The following is a 21,822-nucleotide window of genomic DNA, read 5'->3' as shown; positions in this document are numbered from 1 at the left end:
AGACCCCTTTACCCTTCTTGTGTATTGTGGATTTCTGGCTTGGCTGCTGTTATGTGCTCCTTCTAAAAATACAACAAGCTTTTCAAATTTGCTTCCAATTCCCATGTTGCTTTAATTAATGTTTTCCTCTCTGTACAGCTGACATCTGCTTTCTAGCAGTTTGTGAAATCAGAGCTCGCTCGCTACGAAACAACGTGTCAGCATCAGAAGGAGGGAGTGGCTCAACAGACAGAAACACTAAAGTATTTGAATATTAATATCAAATACTGAGAATGAGTTTGCAACATGACAGCTTTGCTCTCAGAGTAATTTCATAAAGACACAGGTAATATTAATATGTCAATACTAGAATAAACAGACACTTCAGATTCATGTGTGACCCTATACATTAGTGTAACACTTTTAAACATAGGGTGTCATCATTTAGCAAACAGTGATGTGTACATAATTCAGCAAGATGTCACAAGCATTTGAGACAGCATCTACATTGCTGAGAACCACCACTTAAAGGGACATTAAACCGTATTATAGGTATTTGTTTCTATGCTTGTGATGTGTTACAGACTACCAAAATAAGTATGAGAGTTAAAACAGATCAATCCCTTTCTAACAAATTCTCTCTTAGTTTCAATATATATTTAGGCAGCGCTTTCATCTGCCCTATAAAGTTTGGTTCTGGGTTTAATATCCCTTTAAATGTACTGTTACAGCATTGGTTAGGAAACAGCTAAATAAACAGATTTAATGGAAAAATGAGCCCTTCATATTTAATGATACACAGTGTGTCATAGTAAAGAAGTAGTTTGCATTGCTGTAGATTCTCTATATTTTCTAATATTTTTTTTTACACTCTGTAATAAATTACGTTTATAACTATGGCTAAAATATTTCTGTCTGGTTACATTTCAGCAATGAAAAAGACCAAATATTTGCTAATACTGTACATTTGTTTGCTACTAAAAGTATAAATTAGATTCATAACATAGTGATAGAAAATGCTGATATGCAATGAAAAAAAAGCAAAAACTTCAGTGGAGCTCTTCACATGAATTTAATTATCGTGTATTTTACATGAGGCTCAGAACAAAAGACAGCAGCAATCATCTGGAAAGTAGGGACTTGCACTATTTATTGTACACTTTTATGTACATTAAATATGCATTCTCACACTCACTAATGAGCTGGATAATGGAATGTGGTTTCTGGATCTCTGACCTCAGGATACAACCCCATAATGGAAAAATGGAGCACAAACTAATTTGTTAATTAGATCATAGAACAAACCTGTTTCTAAGCATTGCTAAATTGTTTTACCAAAATGTGGCTTGAGCTAAAATAAAATCAGAGCCGTCTAAGATCACGTAAATAAGCATGTGCATTTCCAGCCATCAGTGTCCCTTGTGCGTTATGTTTGAGGTCATTTTACATGAAAGAAAGTGGTTTTGTGATAGCTGCACTTTCATCCTGTGCAAGTTGTGCTATAATATCCCCATATGCAGGCACAGTGCTCTCGTAAAAAGGACATGAAAGGAACCTTTTACTTTGCATCTAAATGACCATATTTCAATATATACCATGTTCCAGGCTTGGGTAAACTGGTCCTATCCAACAATCTAGTTATAGGAGTTTCTCCTATCAGCCAATGAGCATTAATACTGCAGTATTAAGAGTTGTGAACACAATTTTCTGTTAGTTTCAAAATGAATTTAAGCAGGATGACCGTTTGATGCCGAAAATGATGTCGATTTTTTCATAGCTGGACTTTCATATATATATGGAAGAGATGATATGCTGTCCATGTAACAAGCACCATATATATCTGCCTAGTAGTCAGTCCTGGAGTTCTATTCCTGCCTTATAAAGAAAGTATAGTAAATGTACATTGTAGTACACTTTAGTACCTAAACTAACAAAGGTACTAACTCTGTTGCGCATTCTACAGCCAGGAATACTGTGCCAAAGAACAAATAGGTTTTACGTAAAAGCCCTCAGCAAAGAAAAGCTTCCATAAATAAAATAAAATTCCCTGTCACTTCATTTAAAATGTACATATGACCTAGCAAACCCTGGATCCACTGACGTTATCTACAGATGCACACGGGATGCCTTAGGCATGCTGAAGGGCTCTCAATATCAGTAAAAATAATGCTATATACATTTCTGTACAGAAATCTAACAGAGCTTTTATTCCATCTCCCAGCAGAATAGACTGCTTAAAGCATGATACCTGAGGTTTCACATCATCTTCATTTGCCTTGTCACAGTACGCTATATACATTTTTATATTTTATATATTTGCACTGTGGTGAGATAATAGAAAACAAAACGGTAAAATCGTAAAAACTATAGCTTTAAGATGGTGAAGACACCTGGGAACAGTGTCACGGAAAAACTAGGAATGTCCATATTCTGTGACTCTCCATGAACAGTGGGAACCGGATGGGTAGCACAATGAAAGGTTCAGCTGTCTTTGAAAGAAAAAAATAAACCTCAGTGTGATGAAGAGTCTGCTCCATTTACAGAGTATCTGAAATAAAAAAACAAAAACAAATATAAATATATCTTATTAATAGAGGTGACTGGCACAATATAAGGATATGTCTGTAAAGTTATAAAGACTATGTAACCAGGTCCACTTTAAGAGAGATCTCATGGTGGCTCTGGAATCCAAAAGTAAATTAAAGATACATAAATGATGGTAGTATACTGGGACTGTACAGTAAAGTAGCTGCTACAAAATAGCTTTAAAATGCTTTTTTTTTTTTTTTTAACATGCATGTATGTGATGCTGATCTCTGCGCTAACAGAGCTGGTTAGTAAGTATGCTTCATGCACAGGACACAGCATATATGTGATGCTGATCTCTGCACTAACAGGGCTGGTTAGTAAGTATGCTTCATGCACAGGACATAGCATGTATGTGATGCTGATCTCTGCGCTAACAGAGCTGGTTAGTAACTATGCATCATGCAGAGGACACAGCATGTATGTGATGCTGATCTCTGCACTAACAGAGCTGGTTAGTAACTATGCATCATGCAGAGGACACAGCATGTATGTGATGCTGATCTCTGCACTAACAGAGCTGGTTAGTAACTATGCTTCATGCATAGGACAAAGCATGTATGTGATGCTGATCTCTGCGCTAACAGAGCTGGTTAGTAAGTATGCTTCATGCACAGGACACAGCATGTATGTGATGCTGATCTCTGCACTAACAGGGCTGGTTAGTAAGTATGCTTCATGCACAGGACACAGCATGTATGTGATGCTGATCTCTGCACTAACAGAGCTAGTTAGTAAGTATGCTTCATGCACAGGACACAGCATGTATGTGATGCTGTTCTCTGCACTAACAGAGCTGGTTAGTAAGTATGCTTCATGCACAGGACACAGCATGTATGTGATGTTGATCTCTGCGCTAACAGAGCTGGTTAGTAACTATGCATCATGCAGAGGACACAGCATGTATGTGATGCTGAACTCTGCGCTAACAGAGCTGGTTAGTAAGTGTGCTTCATGCACAGGACAAAGCATGTATGTGATGCTGATCTCTGCACTAACAGAGCTGGTTAGTAAGTGTGCTTCATGCACAGGACACAGCATGTATGTGATGCTGATCTCTGCACTAACAGAGCTGGTTAGTAAGTATGCTTCATGCACAGGACACAGCATGTATGTGATGATGATCTCTGCGCTAACAGAGCTGGTTAGTAACTATGCATCATGCAGAGGACACAGCATGTATGTGATGCTGAACTCTGCGCTAACAGAGCTGGTTAGTAAGTGTGCTTCATGCACAGGACACAGCATGTATGTGATGCTGATCTCTGCACTAACAGAGCTAGTTAGTAAGTGTGCTTCATGCACAGGACACAGCATGTATGTGATGCTGATCTCTGCACTAACAGAGCTAGTTAGTAAGTGTGCTTCATGCACAGGACACAGCATGTATGTGATGCTGATCTCTGCGCTAACAGAGCTGGTTAGTAACTATGCATCATGCAGAGGACACAGCATGTATGTGATGCTGAACTCTGCGCTAACAGAGCTGGTTAGTAAGTGTGCTTCATGCACAGGACACAGCATGTATGTGATGCTGATCTCTGCACTAAAAGAGCTAGTTAGTAAGTGTGCTTCATGCACAGGACACAGCATGTATGTGATGCTGATCTCTGCACTAACAGAGCTAGTTAGTAAGTGTGCTTCATGCACAGGACACAGCATGTATGTGATGCTGATCTCTGCACTAACAGAGCTGGTCAGTAAGTATGCTTCATGCACAGGACACAGCATGTATGTGATGCTGATCTCTGCGCTAACAGAGCTGGTTAGTAAGTATGCTTCATGCATAGGACAAAGCATGTATGTGATGCTGATCTCTGCACTAACAGAGCTGGTTAGTAAGTATGCTTCATGCATAGGACAAAGCATGTATGTGATGCTGATCTCTGCGCTAACAGAGCTGGTTAGTAACTATGCTTCATGCACAGGACACAGCATGTATGTGATGCTGATCTCTGCACTAACATAGCTAGTCAGTATGTATGCTTCATGCACAGGACCCAGCATGTATGTGATGCTGATCTCTGCGCTAACAGAGCTGGTTAGTAACTATGCTTCATGCAGAGGACACAGCATGTATGTGAGGTTGATCTCTGCGCTAACAGGGCTGGTCAGTAAGTATGCTTCATGCACAGGACACAGCATGTATGTGATGCTGATCTCTGCGCTAACAGAGCTGGTTAGTAACTATGCTTCATGCAGAGGACACAGCATATATGTGATGCTGTTCTCTGCGCTAACAGAGCTGATTAGTAAGTGTGCTTCATGCACAGAACCCAGCATGTATGTGATGCTGATCTCTGCGCTAACAGAGCTGGTTAGTAACTATGCTTCATGCAGAGGACACAGCATGTATGTGATGCTGTTCTCTGCGCTAACAGAGCTGATTAGTAAGTGTGCTTCATGCACAGGACACAGCATGTATGTGATGCTGATCACTCTGCGCTAACAGAGCTGGTTAGTAAGTATGCTTCATGCAGAGGACACAGCATGTATGTGATGTTGATCTCTGCGCTAACAGGGCTGGTCAGTAAGTATGCTTCATGCACAGGACACAGCATGTATGTGATGCTGATCTCTGCGCTAACAGAGCTGGTTAGTAAGTATGCTTCATGCACAGGACACAGCATGTATGTGATGCTGATCTCTGCGCTAACAGAGCTGGTTAGTAAGTATGCTTCATGCACAGGACCCAGCATGTATGTGATGCTGATCTCTGCGCTAACAGAGCTGGTTAGTAAGTATGCTTCATGCACAGGACACAGCATGTATGTGATGCTGATCTCTGCGCTAACAGAGCTGGTTAGTAAGTATGCTTCATGCACAGGACCCAGTATGTATGTGATGCTGAACTCTGGGCTAACAGGGCTGGTCAGTATGTATGCTTCATGCACAGGACACAGCATGTATGTGATGCTGATCACTCTGCGCTAGCAGAGCTGGTTAGTAAGTGTGCTTCATGCACAGGACACAGCATGTATGTGATGCTGATCTCTGCGCTAACCGAGCTGGTTAGTAACTATGCTTCATGCACAGGACACAGCATGTATGTGCAGCTGATCTCTGCGCTAACAGGGCTGGTCAGTAAGTATGCTTCATGCATAGAGCATACTAATCAGTCAACAGTCACATCTATACTATAATCGCGTTTGTAACGCATCCGTCACTAGTTGCGTACGCATCTTTAAAGTCAATGTTGGCTGCGCGAGGCAGCCAAAAAATGTTGGCTGCGCTCGCAGCCAAATCAACCAGCTCTTTTTCAAGCCCATTAAATCCCTAAATCTTAAAAATAACATAATTTATTCTTACCTGATAAATTCCTTTCTCCTGTAGTGTAGTCAGTCCACGGGTCATCATTACTTCTGGGATATTAACTCCTCCCCAACAGGAAGTGCAAGAGGATCACCCAAGCAGAGCTGCTATATAGCTCCTCCCCTCTACGTCACACCCAGTCATTCGACCGAGAACCAAACGAGAAAGGAGAAACTATAGGGTGCAGTGGTGACTGGAGTATAATTTAAAAATTTAGACCTGCCATAAAAAACAGGGCGGGCCGTGGACTGACTACACTACAGGAGAAAGGAATTTATCAGGTAAGCATAAATTATGTTTTCTCCTGTTAAGTGTAGTCAGTCCACGGGTCATCATTACTTCTGGGATACCAATACCAAAGCTAAAGTACACGGATGACGGGAGGGACAGGCAGGATCTTTATACGGAAGGGACCACTGCCTGAAGAACCTTTCTCCCAAAAACAGCCTCCGAAGAAGCAAAAGTGTCAAATTTGTAAAATTTGGAAAAAGTATGAAGAGAAGACCAAGTTGCAGCCTTGCAAATCTGTTCAACAGAGGCCTCGTTCTTAAAGGCCCAAGTGGAAGCCACAGCTCTAGTGGAATGAGCTGTAATTCTTTCAGGAGGCTGCTGTCCAGCAGTCTCATAGGCTAAACGTATTATGCTACGAAGCCAAAAAGAGAGAGAGGTAGCAGAAGCTTTTTGACCTCTCCTCTGTCCAGAATAAACGACAAACAGGGAAGAAGTTTGGCGAAAATCTTTAGTTGCCTGCAAATAAAATTTCAGGGCACGGACTACATCTAGATTGTGCAGAAGTCGTTCCTTCTTTGAAGAAGGATTAGGACACAATGATGGCACAACAATCTCTTGATTGATATTCTTGTTAGTGACAACCTTAGGCAAAAACCCAGGTTTAGTACGCAGAACTACCTTATCTGAATGAAAAATCAGATACGGAGAATCACAATGTAAGGCTGATAACTCAGAGACTCTACGAGCCGAGGAAATAGCCATCAAAAACAGAACTTTCCAAGATAACAGCTTGATATCAATGGAATGAAGGGGTTCAAACGGAACACCCTGTAAAACGTTAAGAACTAAATTTAAGCTCCATGGTGGAGCAACAGTTTTAAACACAGGCTTAATCCTGGCCAAAGCCTGGCAAAAAGCCTGAACGTCTGGGACTTCTGACAGACGTTTGTGTAAGAGAATGGACAGAGCTGAGATCTGTCCCTTTAAGGAACTAGCAGATAAACCCTTTTCTAAACCTTCTTGTAGAAAAGACAATATCCTAGGAATCTTAACCTTACTCCATGAGTAACTCTTGGATTCGCACCAATGTAAGTATTTACGCCATATTTTATGGTAAATCTTTCTGGTAACAGGCTTCCTAGCCTGTATTAAGGTATCAATAACTGACTCCGAAAAACCACGCTTTGATAAAATCAAGCGTTCAATTTCCAAGCAGTCAGCTTCAGAGAAATTAGATTTTGATGTTTGAAAGGACCCTGAATTAGAAGGTCCTGTCTCAGAGGCAGATACCAAGGTGGACAGGATGACATGTCCACTAGATCTGCATACCAGGTCCTGCGTGGCCACGCAGGCGCTATCAGAATCACCGATGCTCTTTCCTGTTTGATCCTGGCAATCAATCGAGGAAGCATCGGGAAGGGTGGAAACACATAGGCCATCCCGAAGGTCCAAGGTGCTGTCAAAGCATCTACCAGGACTGCTCCCGGGTCCCTGGACCTGGACCCGTAACAAGGAAGCTTGGCGTTCTGGCGAGACGCCATGAGATCTATCTCTGGTTTGCCCCAAAGTCGAATTATTTGGGCAAAGATCTCCGGATGAAGTTCCCACTCCCCCGGATGAAAAGTCTGACGACTTAGGAAATCCGCCTCCCAGTTCTCCACTCCAGGAATGTGGATCGCTGACAGGTGGCAAGAGTGAGACTCCGCCCAGCGAATTATCTTTGATACTTCCATCATCGCTAGGGAGCTTCTTGTCCCTCCTTGATGGTTGATGTAAGCTACAGTCGTGATGTTGTCCGACTGAAACCTGATGAACCCCCGAGTTGTTAACTGAGGCCAAGCCAGAAGGGCATTGAGAACTGCTCTCAATTCCAGAATGTTTATTGGAAGGAGACTCTCCTCCTGAGTCCATGATCCCTGAGCCTTCAGGGAATTCCAGACAGCGCCCCAACCTAGTAGGCTGGCGTCTGTTGTTACAATTGTCCAATCTGGTCTGCTGAATGGCATCCCCCTGGACAGATGCGGCCGAGAAAGCCACCATAGAAGAGAATTTCTGGTCTCTTGATCCAGATTCAGAGTAGGGGACAAATCTGAGTAATCCCCATTCCACTGACTTAGCATGCACAATTGCAGCGGTCTGAGATGTAGGCGTGCAAAGGGTACTATGTCCATTGCCGCTACCATTAAGCCGATTACCTCCATGCATTGAGCCACTGACGGGTGTTGAATGGAATGAAGGACACGGCAAGCATTTTAAAGCTTTGTTAACCTGTCTTCTGTCAGGTAAATCTTCATTTCTACAGAATCTATAAGAGTCCCCAAGAAGGGAACTCTTGTGAGTGGTAAGAGAGAACTCTTCTCTTCGTTCACCTTCCACCCATGCGACCTTAGAAATGCCAGAACTAACTCTGTATGAGACCTGGCAGTTTGAAAGCTTGACGCTTGTATCAGAATGTCGTCTAGGTACGGAGCCACCGAAATTCCTCGTGGTCTTAGTACCGCCAGAAGAGAGCCCAGAACCTTTGTGAAGATTCTTGGAGCCGTAGCCAACCCGAATGGAAGAGCTACAAACTGGTAATGCCTGTCTAGGAAGGCAAACCTTAGATACCGGTAATGATCTTTGTGAATCGGTATATGAAGGTAGGCATCCTTTAAATCCACTGTGGTCATGTACTGACCCTTTTGGATCATGGGTAAGATTGTCCGAATAGTTTCCATTTTGAACGATGGAACTCTTAGGAATTTGTTTAGGATCTTTAAATCCAAGATTGGTCTGAAGGTTCCTTCTTTCTTGGGAACCACAAACAGATTTGAGTAAAACCCTTGTCCGTGTTCCAACCGCGGAACCATTAGTAAAAGATCTTGTACACAGCGTAGAAACGCCTCTTTCTTTATCTGGTTTGTTGACAACCTTGAAAGATGAAATCTCCCTTTTGGGGGAGAGGTTTTGAAGTCCAGAAGATATCCCTGAGATATGATCTCTAACGCCCAGGGATCTTGGACATCTCTTGCCCAAGCCTGGGCGAAGAGAGAAAGTCTGCCCCCCACTAGATCCGTTCCCGGATCGGGGGCCCTCACTTCATGCTGTCTTAGGGGCAGCAGCAGGTTTTCTGGCCTGCTTGCCCTTGTTCCAGGACTGGTTAGGTTTCCAGCCTTGTCTGTAGCGAGCAACAGCTCCTTCCTGTTTTGGTGCAGAGGAAGTTGATGCTGCTCCTGCCTTGAAGTTACGAAAGGCACGAAAATTAGACTGTCTAGCCCTAGGTTTGGCTCTGTCTTGAGGCAGGGCATGGCCTTTACCTCCTGTAATGTCAGCGATAATTTCTTTCAAACCGGGACCGAATAAAGTCTGCCCTTTGAAAGGTATGTTAAGTAATTTAGATTTAGAAGTAACATCAGCTGACCAGGATTTTAGCCACAGCGCTCTGCGCGCCTGAATGGCAAATCCGGAATTCTTAGCCGTAAGTTTAGTTAAATGTACTACGGCATCAGAAATAAATGAATTAGCTAGCTTAAGGGTTTTAAGCTTGTGGGTAATCTCATCTAATGGAGCTGATTCAAGGGTCTCTTCCAGAGACTCAAACCAAAATGCTGCTGCAGCCGTGACAGGCGCAATGCATGCAAGGGGTTGCAATATAAAACCTTTTTGAACAAACATTTTCTTAAGGTAACCCTCTAACTTTTTATCCATTGGATCTGAAAAGGCACAGCTATCCTCCACCGGGATAGTGGTACGCTTAGCTAAAGTAGAAACTGCTCCCTCCACCTTAGGGACCGTTTGCCATAAGTCCCGTGTGGTGTCGTCTATTGGAAACATCTTTCTGAATATAGGAGGGGGTGAGAAAGGCACACCGGGTCTATCCCACTCCTTAGTAACAATTTCAGTAAGTCTTTTAGGTATTGGAAAAACGTCAGTACTCGACGGTACAGCAAAATATTTATCCAACCTACACATTTTCTCTGGTATTGCAACTGTGTTACAATCATTCAGAGCCGCTAACACCTCCCCTAGTAATACACTGAGGTTTTCCAGCTTAAACTTAAAATTTGAAATGTCTGAATCCAGTTTATTTGGATCAGATCCGTCACCCGCAGAATGAAGCTCTCCGTCCTCATGTTCTGCAAATTGTGACGCAGTATCTGACATGGCCCTAATATTATCAGCGCACTCTGTTCTCACCCCAGAGTGATCTCGCTTACCTCTAAGTTCTGGTAATTTAGACAAAACTTCCGTCATAACATTAGCCATGTCCTGTAGTGTGATTTGTAATGGCCGCCCTGAAGTACTCGGCGTTACAATATCACGCACCTCCCGAGCGGGAGATGCAGGTACTGACACGTGAGGCAAGTTAGTCGCATAACTTCCCCCTCGTTGTTTGGTGAATGATGTTCAATTTGTACAGAATGACTCTTATTCAAAGTAGCATCAATGCAATTAGTACATAAATTTCTATTGGGCTCCACCTTGGCTTTTGCACATATAGCACAGAGATATTCCTCTGAGTCAGACATGTTTAACAAACTAGCAATGAAACTAGCAAGCTTGGAAATACTTTTCACTCAAATTACAAGTAATATTGAAAAAGCACTGTGCCTTTAAGAAGCACAGAAAAAAATTATGACAGTTGAATAATAATGAACCGGAGAAATTACAAAAACCAAATTTTTCCCGGTAAAGGCATAAATTTAGCAAAGGATTGCCCCCATTAGTAATGGATAACTAACCCTTAATAGCAGAAAAAAATGTACAAAATATAAACGTTTTTTATCACAGTCAAAGCACAATCTCACAGGTCTGCTGTGAGTGATTACCTCCCTCAAAATAATTTTTGAAGACCCTTGAGCTCTGTAGAGACGATCCGGATCATGCAGGGAGAGAAACAGACTTTTGACTGAATTTTTGATGCGTAGCAAAAGCGCCAAAATAGGCCCCTCCCCCTCACACACAGCAGTGAGGGAAGTTCAGTAAACTGTCTTAAATTAAAATAAACGACAGCCAAGTGGAAAAACAGTGCCCAAAAACAATTTTTCACCCAGTACCTCAGATAATTAAACAATTTAGCATGCCAGCAAAAACGTTTAAAATCAAATAACATGAAATGTCATTAAACAGCCTGTTGCTAGACGTTCCCACTGCAAGTTAGGCTAAAAGTTATATGCATATAGTATTACCCAGTGAAGTGCCATTCCCCAGAATACTGAAATGTACACATATATACATAAACAGCCTGATACCAGTTGCTACTACTGCATTTAAGGCTGAACTTACATTATATCGGTATTGGCAGTATTTTCTCAGTCAATTCTATTCCTCAGAAAATAATATACTGCAACATACCTCTTTGCAGGTGAACCTGCCCGCTGTCCCCTGATCTGAAGTTTACCTCACTCCTCAGAATGGCCGAGAACAGCAAAATGAATCTTAGCTACGCCGGCTAAAATCATCCAAAAACTCAGGTAGATTCTTCTTCAAATTCTACCTGAGAAGGAACAACACACTCCGGTGCTGTTTTAAAATAACAAACTTTTGATTGAAGATATAAAAACTAAGTATAATCACCACAGTCCTCTCACACATCCTATCTATTAGTTGGGTGCAAGAGAATGACTGGGTGTGACGTAGAGGGGAGGAGCTATATAGCAGCTCTGCTTGGGTGATCCTCTTGCACTTCCTGTTGGGGAGGAGTTAATATCCCAGAAGTAATGATGACCCGTGGACTGACTACACTTAACAGGAGAAAAAAAAATTAATGAAAAAAAAGTTTTTATTTTGGGGGGATTTTTTATTTTTACAGGGGTATTTGTTTAGGTTTCATTTTTTTTTAATTTTAGATAGCTTTGTTTATTTTTCTCTGTAATTTTACTTTTTTTATTTTTTGTAACTTTAGCTTGGGGGTTTGTATTTTTTTAAACATAGACTGCCCTCTGGGCAGGCTTATCGCCTAGTGAATAAAATAAGTCTAATGTAGCCACTTTGGAATTCCATGGCTTTTAAGCAGACATATTACTGGGGTTTTACCACAAATAATTTAATTTCCTGAGAACCCCCCCCCCCCCTCCTAGATTCCGCTGCACCGCCGAACACAACTATGTCCATAGGAATTTAATCAGAATAAAGATACTCACCTCTGCAGCCTCATAAGCAGCCGGGATATCATTGAGTCTGAGATACCTGGACAGGCCTCTTCAGCTAAATAGATAGCCTCTCTCAGTTCCTCTATAGACCCCACGTTGCCACCACATGTCTGACACTTCTCTTTTAACTGTACCAAGATGACAAAGAAAATGTTTCGCTTTATTACACTGCTTCAATAAAAGACACATTGTGCATCACATGCTGTTTAATGGAACACAATAATGAAGATCAAAATATGTCAAATATACAAGTTAATAACCAATGTCCTTTCACATTTCTTGAGAATAGAATGAATTGTAGTCCTACACCTATATATAAGCAGGGCAGGCTATTTGTGTAGTTTCACGCAATCAATTTATTAACGAACCCAAGTTTAAAAATTATCCGAAAGACCACGAGGCTCCAAACATAAGGAAAGAGAGCAACAATGTCACCACCACCTGATCTTTTTTTCAAATAACCACAGTGGTTTCTGTAGACAGAAACCTAGTGGAGCATCAAATTAATTTGAAATAAGCAAATGTCCTCTATTAGATAAGTGGTAGTTTCCCTCTTTGTTTGCCACATGGTCACTGTGAACAAAAATATATCCATATGCCCAAAGGAAAACCTAAGCTATTTAAAAAAAAGTTACTTTTCAAAGTAGGATGCCATGAATCTCACCCATCGCCTAGTTCTATATGATACCTTGGGACACAGGTGGCAAACCTTTTTAAATGCATGTGCCCAAAATGGTGATAATCTAACAATTGCAGGCTGTATGGCACTAGCAGAAGGCAGCACGAGGTTGGGGAAACCAAAGAAAGTAGGTTAGACATAGCTTAAAGGGACAATGTAGTCCAAAATGTTAACCCCTTTCATGTATTCCCGATTGTTTATTTTACCTGCTGGAGTGTATTTGTTTGCAAACAGCTTTATTTTATTATTTGAAACAGCTTTTTTGCCCCCACCTGCAATGAAAATATGAATAACTTATGTTTGTCTGTAGAAAAGCTATGTAAACAGGAGACAATAGCATTTAGGCTTCGTGTTTGAACAAACATATCATTAGCAGGTCTGCACTTCCTACATGCTCAGACCATTTCTAAAGGCATGTCATTGAGAACAACAGGTGACCTCCTCCTAGTGGCGGAAAATATATCCCATGATTTGGAGGACTGTGGACGATTATTTTACAAGAGAAATACATTTTATAGTGTAGTGTCCCTTTAAGAGGACAGATCTTAAAACTACTTGTTGGAGGTTTTATTTTTTATTACTGTGTGTACTAGACCTTGATTTGCAACACACATACTTAGAATTCCATTGTGTTTGTGGAAAAAAAGGTAGTGACTGCATACAAGAATATATGATTAAAATTTTCTATAATGAAATCAAATATTACATTTTCCATAATAAAATAAATTATCTTTTTTCAAACTTCTGTAACATCAGCACACAAAAAAGGAAACAAAGCAAGCAACATACCTCTGCAAACAATGGAGACATTATTGTGGATAAACTCTGAGACAAAGGTCGCTTTGGGATATCTTTATCCTGAAAAAGGAAAATATATAAAAACAGTTGTAACATAGATTCACATTTAAACAAATCTTCTTTAATACAAATTCTGACATTTGTAAACCAAAAGTAAATAGAATGTGAAACTTCTATATGCTAGAAGAGTGAATATGTTTTTAGTATTATCATTTATTTGAAAAGTGCCAACATATTCTGCATCTCTAGAACATAGGATCATGATTCCATGGTACAGCAGCAAATAGGAAACTAGAAAAATGAAGACATGTTAGAGGGCCATGTCTGTAAGCCGCCACATGATATAGGTCACTGATAAAAAGGTGATATAATAATATATTATTGCTTTTATACACAACAGCATTACATTTTAAAAATCACCTTGAAAGGAAATAGTAAAATCATGGGAAGCAATAACGGCTAATCGATTTGGGAAACAAACAAAAATTACATTCTACAACAAACTAGAAGTAAAACAGAGGATATTTTCTCTCCTGAAGAAACACACTGGATAATGATAAGGCTACAGCTAAGCAGACAAACTCCTTAGAACACTATCCCTAAAAATATACAAAAAAGGTGGTTTCAGTACAATATTTTAACCAAAGCATGCAGGCTCACCTGCCTACATAAAGACAAACACCATAGGTAAACAAACACATTTCAATCTGTGCATTTAAAATTAATTACACTGTGCACATAACACAAATTATGATTTTCATTTTAATTACTAAGAAACCTAATATATTCTTACCGGATAAATTCCTTTCTTTCCTGGTGGTGAGAGTCCATGAGCCTTGACGTGTGGGATTGAATTCCTGCCAATAGGAGAAGGCAAACCCCCCCCCCCCCAAAACAAGAGCTTTTAAACCCTCTGACTTCCCTGTATAGCTCAGTTTAATCCTAAAATATGATGTCCAAGACCCATGGATCTTTAACTAAGCGAGACCAAGTCTACTGAAAAAGATTCAGTCTGCCCCCTTCCAGAACTTAATGTGGTCTGTGGGCTGCTCCTTCATGCAGATTTATTGTTGGAAGTGGACTTCTTGCTATGCTTGGACTTAAACCAGGAGGGACCTGGTTTCCAAGACGACTAGGAGTCGTCTAACTTCTGGGAAGAGGAGGTCTTCTGGTCCTTTGAAGAGTAAAAGGAACGAAAACTATTTCCAGCTCTTTTATTTCCTTATGACTTCCTATCCTGTGGAAGGAAAGCTCCTTTACCATGTGTAACAGTGGATATAATGAAGTTCAAACTCGATACAAAAAAAATACCATCCCTTGAAAAAGAGAGAGATAACATTGTTTTTAGAAACCAATTCTGCAGACCAAGACTTATGCCATAAGGCTCTTCTTCCTAGGACAGAAACATATATGGTTTTCACGTTGATCTTAACAATATCCATAACTGCATCACAGATAAAGGAATTAACTATATGCAGCACTTTAATACAAGTCTGTAAGTCTTCTACAGAGGGCTTATTCAAAATAATATCTAATAAAGAATCACACCACAAGGATGCATCATCTGCTACACATGCCATTGAAACAGCTAGTTTGAAGAGATAACCTGTTGGTAAGAAAAATTTCCTGAGAGAAACTATTTTGCGATCTATAGGATCTCTGAATGACGTACTGTCCTCTAAAGGGATAGTAGTATGCATAGAGAGTGCAGATATCTATCCATGAACCTTTACAATAGACTCTCATAGTTCCAAAATCTGTTCTGAAAAGGGGTACATATTTTTAAACCGAGATGACGGAGCAAAGGCAACACCCGGTTTCTTCCATTCCCTGAAAATTATTTTCATGACTAAAGTTAGGGACTTGAAAAACTTCTAGCGCATTTGGAGAAGGTTTAATAATCAAATTCAGCTGATTTACAGATTTTTCTTCAGCAGGTTTAGTTTTTGTTAGGCAGAAGGTTTTAAGAACCTCATGCAGTAAGAAAAGTAAATGCTCCACTTTGAACATAAAAGAGCTATTTGAATATAATTTTGTTATGGAACCCTGATCATCTGAAGTTATCTCCTGCAAAATGTCAGGAATATCCACATGTGGGTAAGACACCTGAGGGTCTGTAACCTCTTGTGGTTAAATGTCAAAAGATTTGCCTTTGTGCTTACTTAATTGTGGAATAGCCACCAAAATTTCAACTACAGTAGTACATAGATTATTTTTAAATTCAAGGGAGAAATCCATAGTGGCTCCCAGTGACTTATACACAGAGGGAAGGCACACATTCTTTGTAGTAAAAAAGGTAGCAGGCTGACTAGAATGCATGAGATGTGACACACATTCATTACATAACTGTGCTGGAGGAGAAACTGGAACAGTTTTTCAAGATAAGCATATAGCTTGGAAAAATAAATATGGTCAGTAGACCTCTCCTCTAAAGGGCTACAGTGGGGACAGATTTGTTAGACACCATAATAGGACAAAGGAAAGTCAAAGATAACAAATGGCGATACAGTGTAATTGGAAATACACTAAACACCAACAAATGTGCAGGCAAGAGAACAGTTATGAAAGTGTTAAAATGTATGCTTATATAATATGACCCTTCAGCTATCTCCAATAAACCCTCACTAACATGCTGCCCATCGACTCACCCCCTCCGTAAAAGTTTGCAATATGGATAACAAAGCAGTAGCACTCAAGACCGTAGTAATGGCGGGTCTAGTCAAAGGAGAATACACACCAAAAGTGAGGCGGGAAGAAGGTACTTCAGTCTGAAGTAACTTACACTCACCGCAAGTAACTGAGAGGAAGCTCACTCCCTGCAATGCCGATGTGCGCTATAGACACCGCACAGAGCTGTAGGCAAAAGAGTAACAGCTTTAATCTAAGGGATATCCAGATTAACACTCCCAGCTAAAAGTACACCTGCCAAATAAGCACTCCTAGAGAGGTGCGTCAAAGCAGACCAATAGTTCTTAAAGGGACTGCGACACTAATAAAATGAATAACAATTAAAGGTAACCAAACAATAGCTGAGTCCACAAACCCCCCCCCCCCCAGAACTGTGTTCAATAAAATAGAGAGTAAAAACCCTATAAGCACTGTCTTGTCTGAGTAAATTACCTCACTCCCTTGGCCATGCTATGGATAGGTGTGAATCTACAAATAGCCTGCAGGCTATGTGAGTGCAATGCACTTATTAGCAAATAAAATAAGCTGTTGCCAGTAGAGGGCCCATCCAGTGCTGTGAAGGTAACAGCAGAGGATATAGGAGATGAGTACACAATGATCCCACAGGAGAAGACTAAAAGGACAGGCCCACGCGTGAGGGAGATTATGACTGAAATCCCATAAGGAAATACTGCGTCAATAACCAAGCACTCCAATATCCAAGATTCAAGGAAACAGCATAACTAAGGGGTAACGAGTCTCAGATAGGTTTAAGCACCCCTGTCAATGAATAGCTGAAACACCTTTAATCTTCACTATCCTCCTGGGAGGCAAAGAACAAAACTGAGCTATACAGGGAGGTGGGAGGGTTTAAAGGCTCTTGTTGTTTGGGGTTCTTTGCCTCCTCCTAGTGGCTGGAATTCAATCCCACACATCAAGGTTTGTGGACTCTCACCACCGTATGAGATAAATCTTTGTTTTGTTTCCTCATTACAGTTTTAAAGAGAAATTCTAGATTGCTTTTTTATCTTATCAAGCTATGCTGTTTAATTTTTCCTTTATATTACTTTAATTATCTAGGGATATTTATTTTATTGTTGTTATTTCTAAAACATGGCTGTTTAAAAATAAATAAAGTGCCAGGATTTAAAACATTTAAAATAAATAAATAAATAAATATATATATATAAAGTCCAAACAATGTGCACTCCAGAATCTCATTCGAAAAGTGCCTTGGGTGCTGCTCATCAAATAGATAAAATGTCAAACAGAAAGGTGACTAAATTTCACAAGACCTTTGGAGAGCTTTTCTGTTTGACATTATATATATATATATATATATATATATATATATATATATATATATATTGTATTTATAATGGGGTTAAGAAAAAAACAACAAATGCATAAAGAGTGAAAAATAAATATGGATTGATTGTAACAGTTATGCAGTTTAATGCCACAGTATGCTGAATTAGACAATAAAAACCTGTGACGTCACAAAAGTATTGCCGCGACTGGAGATGACACGCCAAAGGGAAAAAGCCTGTGAGTGAGACTACAAGCCCCAAGTTGCAGTGCGGTGCACGGGATAAATGGAAGGAGCCAATCCACCAGGGGAGATCACAAAAACAAAAAGAATCCGGTGCACTCAGGGATAAAAAAATGTAAGTTGCTTTATTGTTAAAAATACAAGGAAGATGCCATAAACAAACAAGGGTTATCCTGACCCGTTTTGCGCCGTTACTGGTGCTTAATCAAAGGACATGCACCGGATTCTTTTTGTTTTTCTTTTTGTTTTAATAAAAACCTGTGGCACAGTCGCAGCATAAGTGACATCATATGGCTAGTGATTGAAAAACATAAATTATGCTTACCAGATGATTTCCTTTCCTTCTGTACAGGGAGAGTCCACAGCTGCATTCCTTACTTGTGGGAATACTAAAGCTGGCCACCAGGAGGAGGCAAAGACACCCCAGCCAAAGTCTTAACTTCCTCCCCCACTTCCCTCATCCCCCAGTTATTCTGCCGAGGGAACAAGGAACAGTAGGAGAAATATCAGGGTGAAAAAGGTGTCAGAAGAACAAGTTAAAATTTAGGGCTGCCCATTGGAGAACATGGGCGGGAGCTGTGGATTCTCCCAGTACAGAAGGAAAGGAAATGATCTGGTAAGCATCATTTATGTTTTCCTTCTTAATACAGGGTGAGTCCACAGCTGCATTCCTTAACTGTGGGAAATTATACCCAAGCTCCAGAGGACACTGAATGCTAATGGGAGGGCAAAAAGGAGAGGCGGCCCCCAACTGAGGGCACCACAGCCTGCAAAACCCTTTCTCCTAAAAGCTGCTTCAACAGAAGCAAAAACTCGTTAAAATTTCTAGGAAAAAGAATGTAAGGAGGACCAGGTAGCCACCCTACAAATCGAAATCATAGAGGCCTCATTTTAGAGGACCCAAAAGGACGCCACTGCTCTTGTAGAATGAGCCGTAATCCTCTGAGGAGGCCTATGTCCCGCTGTCTCATATGCCAAGCGGAAGATACTACTCAACTAAAAGATAAGGAAGTCTAAGATGCCTTCTGACCCTTACGCTTCCCGGATAGATAACAGACAGAGAAAAAAATCTGTCTATTCCTATGTAGCCTGAAGATAGAACTTCAAGGTACGAATCCATATTATGTAGTAAACTTTCCTTCGAGGAAGAAGGAATAGGACATAAGAAAGGAACCACAATTTCTTGATTGAAGTTGCGATTTGACACGACCTTAGGAAGAATTCCTAATTAGTTATGTAGAACAGCCTTATTATCGTGGAAACAAGATAAGCAGGGTCGCATTGCAAGGCCGCAATCACAGAGACTTCTGCACACAGAAGCAATATTTAGACAGAAAGGAATCTTCCAAGATAACAACTTAATGTCAACCACATGCATAGGTTCGAAAGTAGTCCGATGCAAAACCTTAAGATCTAAGCTCCAAGGAGGAGCAGCAGTCTGATTGTAATCAGAGCGCTAACAAAAAACTGTACATCTGGAAGCTCAGCAAGCCTCTTGGCAGTAAACAGACAGGGCCAAATCTGTCCCAACAAGGAACTAGTTAAGAGACCCTTCTCCAGACCATCCTGAAGGAAGGAAAGAATCCTGGCAGACTTGAATAGTGTGCCAGAATGAACCACGCTCTTCACAGAAGAAGGAGGTCCTCCACACCTTATGATAGATGCAGAGGAACCGGCTTACGTGCTTGAAGGAGAGGACCATAACCTGTCAGAAACCCTCTCTTGGCTAAGACTAAGAGTCAATCTCCATGCAGTCCGCCTCAGAGAATTGAGATTTGATGAAGCAAAGGGGCCTTGTTCCAGCAGATCCCTGCGACAAGGTAACACTCATGGAGGGGAAGACGACATCCCCACTAAACAGCGAACCACGATCTTTGCAATCACGACGGAGCAATCAGTATCGCTGACGCCTGCTCCTGCTAGGTTTGAGCCACCACTCGAGGAAGGAGTGATATGGCACAAAAAGGAAAAATTGTATTGAACCTCCAAGGCACCGCTAATGCATTCATTAGTTCCGTCTGAGGATCCCGAACCACGACCCATCTATGGGTAACTTGGTATTGAGATGGGACGTCCTGAGACTTTCATCCGGCGTCCCCTTCCAGATCCAAATATTCGAAAACCCCTCGGATGAAGACCTTATACCCAGACAAAGGGAATGTTTGTAAAGAACATCCATCCCGGATGACCACATCCGGAGAGTGGATCGCTGATAGTGAGCAGTCGTGGGCCTCCACCCACTACCAAACCCAATATACAAGTCTCTCGTTCCCCTCAGATGGAGATCTTAGCCACCGAGAGTAAGACAGACTAGAATCTATAAACTGGGACTAAACCAGTAGTTTAAACCCTCAGAGCAAAAAGATTGCCTGAAGATCCATAAAGTTAATCGGGAGGGAAACCTCCTGAGTCCACGGGCCCCATGCCCTCTTGGCACGCCCTCACTATCCTGACAGGCTTACGACCAAAGTCAAAATTGCCCCGGATGATTAAAGAAAGATGTCCCTCAGGAGAAAGAGATCTGGACAAAGACACTAGAGAGTGATTCTCTCAACCAGTAGTCCAGGTAAATCCGTTAAGACAGATTCGAAAACAGCGCGGCTCCACTGCCTCAGCATACACAGAGCTTCGGCTGAGATGAGACCTGGCAAAAGGAATGAAGTCCAAGATGGACCACATGACAAATTATTACCACCAAAACACAGAGCCAGCGATGGCATGTAGGAGGTCTGGAGGGCACGACCTGATGAAGCTAACTCATAACTTCACAAGTCTGATAGAAATGTCTTCATGTCTATGAAAATTAAAATAGCATCCAGAAACCCACCCTGGTGCCTTACAACAGAGAACTGTGGTCTAGATATTCTTCCAACCCTGAGGATTGAGGAAGACAGATGAAATCCCTAATGGTCTTCTACCAGACGAGACGATGGCGATTGAACCAGAATCGTCTAGGCAAGGGAAACTACTGCTAGATCTTGATTCTGGCAACTGCCAAAGAATCCCTAGATTCCTAAAAGGCTCTAGAAGTAGTAGCGAGACCAAAACGGAGGAGCAATATGCTGGAAGTGCTGGTCCAGAAACGTCAACCTTAGGAACTGGAAATGTTCCCTGAGGAGGAATAAAAAGGTATGATATCCTTCCTCAACAGTGGACCTGCACTGCTCTTCCCGTACCAAGGGTAGAGTGGACCTTATAGTCTCCCTCTGGAACGAGGAGACATGATAAGCATGCTTAAGTACTTAAGGACCCAAATAGGACGGGAGTTCCCTCCCTCTATGGGACCACGAAAAAAAAAAACCGGTTTAAATAATCTCTCAAACATCACTCTGCGATAGGCACCGGGACAATGACTCCAAAGGAGAACAAAACCTGCACCCATCTGAAATGGCTTCCCTCTTTCTGGAAGACAGGAGCAAGAGAAGGAAACTGCCCTGGGAGGCTGAGATTTCAAGCTTAGCTATGACCTCTAGGACCCATGGATCCTGTATGTCCCTAAATCAATTGTCTGAAAGAGCGATAGTCTGTCCCCAATACGATCCAAGATAGGACCCGGGACTGGCCCCTCCTGACAACCTAGGTTCGGCGGGCCTCTGATCTGCTTGGACTTATTCCAGGACTGAGTCGGCTTCCAAAAACACTTGGATTGCTCAGGCTTAGCGGAGGTCTCTGACACTGGGCTTTAACCTCACTAAAAGAATAAGAAAGAAATTTGTCTCTCAGATTCGCTTTCTCATCAAATGGTAAAACCGCAGAATAGCGGAACCAAAATAAATCTTTCCCTCAAGGAAAGATTAGATTCAGAAGTTATATCTGTCAGAGTGATTCAAGGCCTGAACAGAAAAAAACTGAAGCCCTAGCTTTGGGGCTAGTAATCTGTGAAAGTC

The 21,822-nt window shown here is 41.4% G+C and overlaps 1 protein-coding gene across 1 annotated transcript in view; it reads right to left on the bottom strand.

Moving 5' to 3' along the window:
- Positions 1-1,032: 1,032 nt before the first annotated feature.
- The window catches only part of STK24 (serine/threonine kinase 24), a 280,157-nt gene continuing 259,367 nt past the window's right edge, over positions 1,033-21,822 (bottom strand). The window contains exons 9-11 of the mRNA XM_053707822.1: positions 13,708-13,776; positions 12,231-12,367; positions 1,033-2,527 (exon numbers count right to left, since the gene is read on the bottom strand). Of these exons, the coding sequence (XP_053563797.1) occupies positions 2,491-2,527; positions 12,231-12,367; positions 13,708-13,776 (243 nt within the window). The 3' untranslated portion in view covers positions 1,033-2,490. The remainder of the gene's footprint in view (positions 2,528-12,230; positions 12,368-13,707; positions 13,777-21,822) is intronic.

Source organism: Bombina bombina, chromosome 3 (assembly GCF_027579735.1).
Source record: "Bombina bombina isolate aBomBom1 chromosome 3, aBomBom1.pri, whole genome shotgun sequence".
Lineage (NCBI taxonomy): Eukaryota > Metazoa > Chordata > Amphibia > Anura > Bombinatoridae > Bombina > Bombina bombina.
Note: the sequence above shows the minus strand (reverse complement) of the source record. Positions and strands in the feature narration are given on the sequence as shown.